General features: G+C 41.1%; 1 protein-coding gene across 3 annotated transcripts in view; it reads right to left on the bottom strand.

Annotated features, from left to right (window-relative positions):
- Positions 1-1,049: 1,049 nt before the first annotated feature.
- The window catches only part of CLIC5 (chloride intracellular channel 5), a 78,014-nt gene continuing 66,537 nt past the window's right edge, over positions 1,050-12,526 (bottom strand). For 2 of the 3 annotated variants that reach the window (XM_074153041.1, XM_074153042.1), the window contains exons 6-7: positions 8,111-8,292; positions 1,056-5,710 (exon numbers count right to left, since the gene is read on the bottom strand). In XM_074153041.1, coding sequence (XP_074009142.1) covers positions 5,543-5,710; positions 8,111-8,292 — 350 coding nt within the window. In that variant the 3' untranslated portion in view covers positions 1,056-5,542. Of the gene's footprint in view, positions 5,711-8,110; positions 8,293-12,526 lie in introns of all 3 variants that reach the window. The other variant, XM_074153044.1, reaches the window with a different exon arrangement.

Below are 12,526 nucleotides of genomic sequence, written 5' to 3'. Positions count from 1 at the left end.
ATTCCCCCGCTGGGAATTCTGCCACCAGATTTCAAAGGAAAGAGAATAATAATACTCTTCATTAATATAGGCTTTTCTGTCATGACTTTTAGGCCCCTATCCAGGCGAGCAGGCGAGCACATGTTTAACATTAAACACATGAGTAGTCTCTATTCACATGCTGCAAGCTAGGAATGCTCATTAGCGCTGAATCACGGCCCCAGCTGAGCTGCTAACACACTTCAGCCAGAGAGTCGGGCTGCACAAAAGGTGCCACCGAAACCTTTCATCGTGGTTGCCCCATCGCCGGCTGAGCAGCTTCGTTTTCCACTCCGGCGCTGCCGCTCCAACGGGCAACGGATTGCCTGTTTGGCAGCAGAGCCACGACCTGCTGAGCTGCGACAATGTCATCCTTCAGAGCTGGTTAGCTGATGAGCCACAGCTCAAAACACACCACATTCAAGCGCAGCCCTGGGACTCTTTTCATCTTTAGCATCTTTCCAATAAATGGTGAAAGGGGAATGATTTGGGGCATCGGGGGAATAACATGATTACTGTGGTCTCCGAGAGGCTGCAGAATCCTGTAACGCTGCGTGGTGAGTGCCCGAGGAGGTACACGGGCTCTTCTGACCTTTAGGTCAAGCATTAAAAGATGGACAGATCAAGCTTTGAAAACCAGCATTGGACGTGGTGTCTGTGCTTTCCTAGGGCTGGAGTGATGTTTGGGACGTGGGGCAAGGAAATAAATCAGATTAATGACTTCTGCTTTCCCTGCACATAAGCTGAAAGGTGAGAGAAGGGAACAGGACGCCTACTTTCGCTGCCTAGCACTGAGCTGGTGGGTTCTCATAGTTCAGGGTCAATACAGCCCAGCAGATCCCTCCTGACCAAGGAAATGGGAAATTTTCTATCTCAGAGGGAATATCTCTACATATCCTGGGGAAATCCATAGGCAAAGCTACCTTAAACGTGGTGGCTTGCTCAGGTCTGTGTTCTGAAAAATCACAGTCCAGACTAAACAGTCTGTCACTCTTGGTTAAAGTATCCCAGATGAAAAGACACATTTTTTTAAAAATGCTTTTAATACTGTTTTCTCCAAGAAAAATCATTACCTCCTTCAACTTCTCAACAAGTATGAGCCTCACAGCTTTCCTGCCTCCTCTGGAATTGCTAGGTCATCGCAGACATCAAAATTAATGAAGAGATGAAAGATTCAGCAGAAAGGCAAAAATCTTACTGGAAATATATTTCTTAATATCAAAAACAATTCAAGAAGAATGAGTATATCTAGCAGAACAATAAACAAGTGCAAACTTCCTGATGCTTAAAAGAATACACACGAAGGAGGACACAAGACATCGGGGTTATTCTTTTCTTTAAAACATCAATTAATTTTAAAAAGTGAATGTTTCCATATGTTTCTGGGGCTTTACATAAGTGGGATTTCCACTGCCTAAATTTTTGCAATACCTTAAACTCGGCTAATTAGCCAAACGTAGTCAATGTAGAAAGGGGGCTCTCTTTGCTTCATCCCACCAGACAGATGGGTTATGCTAGAAGGTGCTTCCCCATGTGCCCATCCATGAGCACCCTCCTACTCAGCACTAAGGAAACAGCAGAATGGGTACAGCTAACTTGGAGTTGACTTTGAGCAGGGATGAGAGAGGAAGAAAGATGGCTAGGGGTTAAAATAAAATAAATACATATTCAAAATAAATGCCACGTGCAATTCAGCTGAAATTTCCTGTAGGAAAGAAAGATGTCTAGCTTCTCTGTGATATAGGTTGTCACTCCTCCACGGCAGTGGCTTTTCAGCTGATGCAAACATAGAAGTGCTGGTAACCTGTAGCTCTATATTCCACATCAGTCCTGATAAAGCAATATCACTGTATGATTCTTTCTATTGGAAAAAAATGTTTGTCAGAAGCTCTCTTTTAAACAGTCTTCAAACAGATACTTCCCTAGTCCTACCTGTGCAGCAAGATAGACTTTTTGAATTGCCAAGAGGTCAACAGAAAATAAGAATAACTAATATATGGGATCCTCTAGTACTCCCATACCTCTGCTAATAGAAGAAAAATCAATATTAGTTCCAATATGAATGGAGTGTTGGATTGACTGAACAGGGAGCTTTGAAATAAATATCTAAGAAATGTTTGGATGAAATGGACATCTTTACAGACATTTGGTCTGCATTTCTGAAATGTAGATGATTAAATCCACATTGTTGGCTTCTTCCCCCTCTGCACTATGTCTTTCTTTACATCTTGCAAAAAATTTATGAACAAAGTTATTGTAAATCTGCAATGTCTGTCTTGTCACTTAGATTCTTTTCAGAAATGCTGCCTTGCCAATGTAGATATACAATCCTGTATGATTAATATTTATTACTTATAATTCTAAATACAATGGAAGGTCACCAAAAATACCCTGCCTAAAGGAGTCTGGAGCCCTTTAAAATCTCACTGGTGATGGATCCTGAGTCTTGAGAACTGAGCTCAAAATCTTAGCAAAACACTTTTCTACGTATGATTTCCAGTATTTCCTGCTTCTGACTATGGCTAAAGCCAAAAAGCACAAAGGTGAGCAAAAGTTACAGATCTGAAAACATGAGCTTGGATTTCAAACCCAAACAAAGGTCAGGGAATGCCTGAACCTGTCCATAATCTTGGATCAGCCCATAATAGAGTGAGTAAGATGCAAAGTTAGGAGGCAGAGCAAGATTTGAATTCACACAGAACAGGCACGATAACTGAAAACTATTTAATATTCCACATATTCTTTCTCATATCCATCAATACATTATATTTATAATTTTTGGGAGTGTTATCAAAGAAATGAAGATATTTAAGGATTTTTTTATTATTAATTAAAGGGAAGGTAGCTTGGGGATTTTCAGGTTTTAAAATGAAATCCTAAAAGCATTTTAAGAACATGAAAATCATCTTACAAAAAGCTTGGGTTTTTTTTGGTGTAGGCCCAACCATTTTTAAACATAATTTTTTTTTAAAACAGATGCAATTTGAAGCTGCTCAGATCAACTGTGTTTTGGCCCTCTTCTAGCAAAACCAAAGTAAAACAAAGTAGAACATTTCAGAACCATGGGATTCGGCAAATTGGTGAAGATTCACAAAGACAGAAGAAATCAGGACAGACCCTGAACTGCTTTTCACTTACCCTGCCTGAGATCTGCTGAATGTTTGGACAATCTTCTTTGAGGAACTAAATACAATAAGCACAGAGCAAGAATCTGCCTCTGCCTCTTTATTCAAAGATTCACTGCAGCTGTGATTAAGCAAAGCCACTAATTGAAGCACAAACCTGAAAAAAGGCAACTGAGAAAATGTGGATTCTGTTGATCGGCATGCTCCTAGGCAAATCCTACTGAAAGTAAAAAAAAATCCCAGGGACCATTCATCAAATAGAAGAGTTTTCACTAGAAACAAATTTGCAGAACATTTCTAATAATACTTTTCTAAACAGACAGAGCCATCTTGACCAGTGTGCTGAGTGAAAACAAAGCCAGAAAGACAGACAGGAGTGAGTCAATTAAAATAAATAAATAAATAAATGCCTTAATTTACCAAAAAAAAAAAAAATCACAAATAATTCCAATCCCATGAAGAAATGTTTTTAACAAGCCACATGTGCTTGCACAGACACTTCTAATCTCATTAGGTTTTTCTGGCTGCTATTAGTGTTCTCTGAGCCAGCTGACTTCTCAGCAATATTTTAAAGAGTGTGAGCCTTTGCCCTGCAGTCTAGCCATTGTTAAAATAGCCCATTCTAGGGGAAGACTTGGGATTTCATGGATTTTCTTCCAAGGTTTTGGAAAGTTCAGGACAAATGGACCATTGCATGCAAAACAATAGTCAACCACAAACTATCTTCACAGTCAACGAGTGACATTCTGCTCCCAGCTGGGTTAGTGTGAAAAGCGGAATAATCCCACCAAAGCAACAAGATGGCTTCAGATTGTCATCGGCATCACACGGCAGAAGCTGGCTCTCGATGCGGTCTCCTGTCCTCCATCTCTCTGGCTGCAAACGAACCCGCTGCGAGGTTCCCCTCCGTCACAGCTCACCAGCTTGGGGTTCCCCTCAAATCAGTGCAGCTCTAGCAGCTCTGATCAGAAGTGGAGCCACATCGCGTTACAGCTCAGCTTTATTTTATCTTTGAAAACAAGGATAAATTCCTCCCCAAACTGAAAATTGAGAGCCATGTGCACTGTTGTACATATTAGGGCACATGATTTTCATGCAAAAGAGCTGTCATTCTGAATTTGCTAAAGTAACGTGCAAATAATCACTAGTATAAAGCAGATTGTGGCAGGCAGACGCTACAGATAGAATAAAATAATCGGTTTTAGAAAACAATCTTAACTCAGAACCGTGTAACCTGGAAGGGTAAACCCTGGATGAGTGGGACTAAGGCATCATGCATGGATTTCTGCTAGAATACTCGCTGAATTTCTGGTTGGAAATGTGCCTCTCTGATTTAGCCTGCCCTCTTTCAGGGTCTCAGAGCAAACTTCTGCTGGGGTGAGATGATGAGCGCTTGAAAGTGACCCACCTGGAGCCCAATGCGAAGAAAGCGTTTCCCCTGCCTGGAATTCATGTGCAGCAATAGCTTCCCCCTGCCTATCCAAGTTTCCCAAGATAGCAAACATAAAGGAACTGGCAACCATACAGTCAAGACAACAATGTCCTACGTGGTTGGGTTTGCTGTGCCAGTTCCATCTCTAGTCGCTGGAATCAATACGCTGCCCCCGTTATTGCTACGTCTGTGTGCCTCTACCAACCCGCAGATCCACTGGGCATTTTGGCACTAGCCCCGCTCTTCCGAGGGCTGCCTGCTCATTTGCTCATTCACTCTCTTGCACTTTAAACATTCGGATCCAACAGCATCATGCAAATTTTATGCAAAGTAGTATCTGCAAGTCTGACATATTCACTCAGGCTTCCCCCTCTTGCGCCAAGTTAAAAATAAATACCTTATAGACTCTTGGGCCTTCTAAGACAGAATAAGCATTCAGAGGGTTTTTTAAATATAACTGCTAAGACCATTTCTCCTTTAGGGTCAAACTCCTTTTTTCCCCCTCTCTCTCTCTCATATTTTGCTCTGCCTCAAGGATCTCAGCAGTAGTGGGGGGAAAAGCATCCTTGAAATAATCTTGAATAAGAGAAGAATCAGTTCTGTGTGTTCCTAACTCTCTTACTTGAAATTTCAGCTAAGTTCCTATTTTTAAAACTCCAAAGAATACGGGTGGTGCTATACCCCCAGCATGAAACAAGAAATTAGTTAAGTGGACTCATTTCCAATACTGATTGCGAATAACACTAGTTGAGCCAGATCTTATGTTCAGGTTTCAAAGGGTCTTCACCCCCTGCACTAGAGCTGCCTTCTCTTTTCTCCAGGAAGAAGCAGATTTGTCCCTGACCAATACACGTGAACAGCTGAAGTCCTAGGGATGCCAACCAGATAGTGTAATGATAAAGTATGTCTTAAGGCAACAAGGAGAAGAGTCTGTATAAAGGGGATACTGAGCCACTGTTGAAGTTAGTTAGGACTTGCTGAGCCTCTTGGCCACGTCTGCGTAGGCTTGCTCGATTTCTTTGTCTGCTGCACAGGTGTTGGTGAATTCATCCCTGGCGTAGGCGTTCTTCAGGTACCGCCACAGCCCCGTCATCTCTGTCGGAAACTCGAAGTTGCGGTATTTCTTTGTAACAATCTAAACCAAAGATAAAAGAAGAAAAAAAAGCATCTTGCTAGTGATATATCTCCAGATTTCTTTTTAGAGAGCTTCCTACTCTTTCTTGTCATATAAATAGTAGCAAAGGACAGAAGTGTTTGGACATTCAGGGATTTATGATAGAAAAGCCTGAAAAGTGACTGTTGGTTGTCCCCTATCTTGCAAGGGTGCTACTTGGCCTAAGGACACTCTAAATAAATGGCCTGGCTACTGTCACCAAATTATGACTTTTCTGGTACCTGAAGTTCATTAATTTTACCATGTTGGGTTTTGGTGGTTTTTATTAGTCTTAAGTACATCGCTTAAAGGTGAGATGCCACATAAGAGCGAGCTGATTAGCTGAATCATAAAAAGCAAGATAAATTTCAGAGAAAGGGATTTTAACAACTATATATAACGTATTTTCATATTAATGATTTAATATATTTTAATATATGTTTAACATATTTATATTTAACATTATATTATATTTTATGTATACTGTATTTCTGTTTCTAGTATGTTTTCCCTGGCCAATGGTGTCAGAGGATGTAACCACCTACAGCTGTCGGAAAGCTGTATCCGCTTTCATGCAAAGGCAGAATTCAGGGTGGTATGGGCACCATGATTGAGAAACCAAGATGATTTAGCAGACATTAGAAACAGGAGTATTAGAATCAACGGGGGGAGAAAATGGTTATTTCAAGACTTGTTAGACTAGGAAATTGTCTATCAAGGGAAATTTTCAAATTCTAAAAACACTTAGGCCCTTATTGAGGAAAATAGCTAAGTGCATACTTAATTTTAAGCACCTGTATATTTCCATTGAAGTCAATGGGACTAATCTGTGCTTAAAGTTAGTTGTTTGGTTAAGTAGCTTGCTGGATTGGGATATTTCAGTTTTCCTGTAAGAATATATCGTATAGAATAATCCTGTGGTGACAGAATGAACTAGCTGATAGGAAGGGATGGATTAGCTGATTTAATGAGTGCTTCCAATCTCTAATTTTTCTGACAGTATAAAACTGTTCCTGGGCATAAATTACATACATATGTGCCACAGAGCTCCCCTTTATTTTTAAAGCACATGGTAGAGCTGTTTTCCATCTCAGATTTCTTAGGACAGTCGTGTTCTCAGAAATGACTGTGATTTGTTTTTATTGCCAGGATCCACTTGGTATATGCAAGTCCAAATCCTGTCCTAAACTGCATTTAATTAAGCATTCTTGCCTTCAGTGATGCTTCACACACACATGGGGAAGATAAAACCTGCTGGGCAACTTAAGTCAAGATTTTCACAATTTCCAACACACATCTTCCATCAAATCAAAAAGTCTTAATAATTTACCCTTTTCTTCCATCTGCAAAATGCTTTTCAGGCAATATCCTATGGCTATGATTGTCTGAGAAAGATTTTCATTCTCTTTTGACATCTTTCATTCCATCCCAAGGAGACAGGAACCAGTAAGGGGCCACACATTCATTTTGCATTGTCTGACTCCAACATCACCAATGAAGACCAGCCAAAAAAAGAGCTAGACCTGTGAGGATATTATCACATTTCTTACCTGGTGACATATGCCCTTTTTTTTTTGACTTTTTTTTTTCTATTTTTTGCATGTGTGCAGTCAGCTTCCAGGCTCAGCTTATGTTTTGGCTCACGGAGCCAAATTAGATGCATGACTTGGCCTTAATTCCTAGCTTTCTTGCTTGCCAAGGTCTGCCAGGTACTTGCTTTATTCTAAAGAAACATGTAATCTGATAAATTATATAAATGCAACATTTAGAAGTCAAGATGATGTACACCATTTGCACTATACCAGCGACCATTGTACATCTTAAATCCTGGACCTTGGCAGTGACTTTGATTTGTTAACTTCTCTGTGTGAAATACCAGCTGGAACAAATATTCTCCAAAAAGACAGACTGCAGCTCTTAAGTTACAAATGAGTGGGAACTGACTAAAGTTTTGACATCTCTCTTAAGAATAATGGAAACTAATTAAAATGAAGTATGCTGCCACTTGCAGCAGGGTAAAAATAAAGAGATGGGATACCTAGATCTTAATATTGTCTTTGCCGCTAATTAGAGAAGGGACAATTTACCCATGTACTAAATACAAAGTTGCTTAAGTTAACCTATAGGAAATACTGACGAGAAAAAGTGTGTTTCAAACTCTGCTCTTCTAGGACTTAAGATATCTCTGATGAAATACATGTTGGCTTTAGCTCATGGCTGTCAGAGCAGGGCACTTCATTGTCAGATTTGAGCAACCTGGTCTAGTGGGAGGTGTCCCTGCCCATGGCAGGGGGGTTGGAACTAGATGATCTTTAAGGTCCCCTCCAACCCAAACTATCCCATGATTCTGTGAATCTTTGACCATTGCATGACATCTTTTACCTTGACAACATGGAGTTTGGGCAGAAGGTTGCAGTCAGCAAGAGTCAGGTCATCTCCATCCAGAAACTTGCGTTTAGACACTTTCTCCTCTTCAGTGCTGTCTGCATCAATCTCCTCTGGCAGAGGGGTCCTCAGGTAGTCATCCAGCTTCCTCAGAGCCTTCACCAAGCCTCTTTCAAGGGCTTTGCAAAAAGCAATGAATACATGATTAGGGCAGAGTAAGAATTACTTAGAAACACTCATTGTCAATGGCTATGGTAGCATCTAGAAAAAAATAGACAAGAATCATTTCTTTGTTGTTAATTTGTGCTTCAATGTCTACCCAATCTGATGACAAAGCAGCCCAGTAATGCCTGTCTGAGGGTAAAGCTCATCCTGCCATGGGAGAAGGGGACACAGGAAGCTGTTGTGCCATGTTTTCTCATGACTAGCAAAACCCCAACAAAGCAGTGAAAGAGATCATGGAAGGAAAGAACAGCTTCGATATGATACACGAATCAAACACATTCACCCTATGATATTTTTCTGGTCTGTTGAGGCCATCACACAGTAAATTGGAGCCCTGTACACTGCTACTAAGCAGCCAGGTAGGACTGTAATGAAGAGGAATTTTCTAGCATCACTTCAGCTCTAAAAAGTGGTAGGTTTACTACTTCTAAACCCCTTCCAGAGTAATTAAAGGCAATAGCAATAATTCCAGAGATGCTAACCAGAGCTCTACAGCGCTGGTAGATGCACTGAAACTGAAATGAAGTAATATAACAATAATTAAATACAAGACTACACAAAAGAGATATTTAGCCACTCTTAAGATGCCACTCCTTTCAGGTTCAGCTTGGGTGCAAATTCTCTTTTTGATATGTTTTAAATCGGGTACCACATTGGAGAAGAGCCCTTGGACCTCTCACTTCAATTACTAAACACCATGTCCCACACTGACACTGGCTCCAACAAATTCCAGGCTTAAAATGCCACGTAGACATAATATACAGCAGAGTGTATTTTTTTTTGCTTAAAAATATCAACCTAAGCACAGAATTTGTGTTTTTTTGCTTTACCAGCAGGATAATAGGAAAACTTGATTGTAATAATGCACTTAGAGAAAGCTGAATGACTGTACGCAGGTTTGCATGTTATTTAAACTGCAAACACTCTTGGGCAAGAAGGATGTGTTGCATCTCCACTCGAAGGGTGACAAGCACGATGGGGTCCTGGCCCCTGACAAGCGCCCCAAAGTGCTAAAGCAATATAAATAAGAAACAGCAAGAATTTACAATGTGAAAAAATAACAACATGACTCATGGGCTTAGGGCCAGAATTTCAGCTGGTGAAAATTACCTGCAGTGATTTATACCTGCTGCAGATCTGGCCTGGAGTCAGCATTTAAGGCCTGATCCTGTAAAATCTTATATCTCTGAGTAACTTACTGCCATTTAACTTAGGGGAGACTACTCAGTGAGTCAAGTTACCCAGGCGGTGTAGAACTACAAGGCCTATGGAGATAAATATATTTATGGAGCACACCGCGGGCTTCAGAAGGCAGCAGCGATCGCCCCGCGTAGAGCAGCTTGCTGGCACAGGTAGCTCCGCTGGCTCTGCTGTCGGCCGCCCCTGTGTTTTTGGCACCGAGAAAAAGGCGGTGCGTATGGGGCCATTGAGAGAGCAGGAGCTGAACACCACAGAACATGATTTCTCTGCTGCCCTAACATCCATTAAACCTTCTGCCAGTGGTGGAAGTCAAATTAAGCTGCCTGATGTCTTGCTCCCACTGAAGCCTCTTGGCCAAGCACCAGGGAACCATACCAGCTCTTTTGTGGCTGACTCCTAGACACAGTGGCAAATCCTGGCTTAATTGATTGACTGGAGAAATGACTGCGATCCAACTGAAAACACCCCAACAAACATAGCAGGGAGGGAAAGAATTTTATTTCTGAAAGCAGAGCATCTAAAGCGACTGAAGTGCTGCCATCCATAAAACAAAAGTGTTGCCATCCCTTATTTAATCAATTCAAATTGAATTTTGACACTGACATTCTGCTGTCAGATGCTGGCAGTGGTGTCTGTAATCGTCTCCAGCTGTGCTCCGCCGCACAACTTCTGCTGAAGGGTAATAACTGTAGAGCATGTAATATACCCCCATGTGGCAACACTCAAAAGATTTAGCAATCTCTTTTTGGTTTGACCCATAACACCTGTTGAATAGATAGTCCTCCTTCTCTTGGTCAGCCTCAGACTATGTCCTCTTACAATGAATTCATTTAGAGACAATGGAGTCAAATTACTGTGATTTAATTCAATTTTGCACATTCAGATTTTAGAGAACTGGCTTAACACTGAGCATTTTCCAGTATCCCCTTCACCCAGTAGGATCGTCGGTTCTCTGAGTCATCTGTGCGATATTTCCAGTATCGGTACTACATCAGATGCTTCGTGCTAGCCTGTGGGGTCGGTTATTTGTGTGTGAAGACAGGAGCATCAGGTGGGATGTGTTTATGTAACTTTTCTGGAACTTATTAGAGTTGGGGTTTTTTTTTCACTCTTACTGATATATCAAAGTGCGTCATGGCTGCCTCAAAAACAATGCCTGGAGTAAAGCCTATTTGTGACAGTGGGAAAAACATCTATCTGAATTCATACTTGGCACTTGCATATGGCAGCTTTGGGCCAGAAATCAGCGTATGTTCAGGGTTCCACGCATCTGTGACCCAATTCACAGGCTCTGCTGGAACCCACAGGATCCTGACGTCTCAAAGTGAAATCACCACATGCTCAGGACCATCTCGTATCCTGATAGTGAAGAACTGGACCACTACTTGTGACTCCAATGACCCCATTTAATCAAAACTCTCCTGATCCTAGTAAATCTCTGAGAAAAGCTATGAAAATAGAAGAGTAATGAACATGGGAGAACTGCCTTCAGAGTAGTGACATAATTTTGAAAAGTTAAGAGAATTAAGATCCTAAAATTGCCATTTCCAATGGAGTGTAGGTATATAGGATTGGATTTTTAAAGCCCGTTGATGGTTTTCAAGGCATTTTTTGAAAATATTTTTTGAAATATGCAAATATCCATGTTGCAAATCCTACTTTCTAGGTGTCCTGACACATTCAGATTTGTCTATATGAAGTCTTATGTTTCTTGAGAAGGTCCTCAGGGAAATCCCTACTCGAAGTAGGAGGATGCATAAAAGAATCTCAAAAATATTGAAACAAGAGGCTTCTAGCCCCCACATCTAAGAGAGAGCCAAATGTCTAATGTTGGCATGGGTGGGAGAACCCAATTTATATTTGAATTCACCAGTGACCCCCCAGAAGAGAGAGGTATCAAAAACAGGTCAGATTGTAATTTCTTACAAAAAATTTTGAAAGAAGTGCTGTGATTTTACCAGTGGTATAGGGAGAGCATTCTCTTGGAAAGTGAAAGACTGAGTTTCAAATGCCTTTTCAATGTGATGTCAGCCCAGATCTGCCAGATGAGACCCCACCTGTGGAGTATCAGGTAATTTGTACAGCCCTCCTATAGAGCTGTTTCACTTTCTATAAATGACTCAACATTCACTGGATCACCACTGAAGGCTAACACCACAGGTAAAAGTCAGAAAAGCTCTCTCATTTCCTCTCTTATCTGGTTGATATTTGAACATTATGTGCGAGGTGAAAAAACATGAACAGAGACCAAGAAATAACCTCCTCAGAATACCCTACAGCTCTGAAGGTTTTGGGAGTCTTGCTAAGGAGAGAGCTGTCTGGGTTCATATTACTGAGCAAGCCCAGCAAAAGAAAGAATTAATGCTAAACCTCCATTACTATGGCTATTCTGTGAAAATTTGGATGACAATATATAGTCTCCACTGAGAATATACGGGACAGTGGGCACTCACCAGGGACGGGGTCTTGTGAATACCAGTCACAGCACTAGACTGAACGAAGACATTTAAAAAGATGTGACTAACTAAAAAGTGACTAATTCCCCATTTGTGAACGTACTACCCACAATGAATTTCAGAAGTGGCTAAGCAGCTAATTCCCTTGGCAACTTATCCTCTTGGAAACATCATTAAATAACTAAGCACGTTTGCTGATAGCAGCTGAGGCTCCACTGCAAGTCAATGAGTGGGATTAATCCTCCCTAAAGTAAATGACTAGGTTTGAATTAAACACCCTGAGTTTCCTCTGTGGTCAGTGGAGTCCTCTCTTTTACAAGTAGTTTAGATGACCCCTAAATCAGCTGTGTGGAGAATTTTTTCCCAAAGTGTCTAATCTCAGCCTTGCATTGTCTTGGTAATGTCAGGGTGGAGGATTCAATATTACAACACCAAGTAGAACTATGCCTGAGAATGTGGCTCTGTGCTGCTTTTGAAATTTCTACCTCTGATTGCTTCCCCACCCTGCAGACTTTCAGCATGAATTTAGAGA

Source organism: Numenius arquata, chromosome 9 (genome assembly GCF_964106895.1).
Source record: "Numenius arquata chromosome 9, bNumArq3.hap1.1, whole genome shotgun sequence".
In the NCBI taxonomy this organism is placed as follows: Eukaryota; Metazoa; Chordata; class Aves; order Charadriiformes; family Scolopacidae; genus Numenius; species Numenius arquata.
The sequence above is the reverse complement of the archived record's forward strand: the minus strand, read 5'-3'. Positions and strand labels throughout refer to the sequence as shown.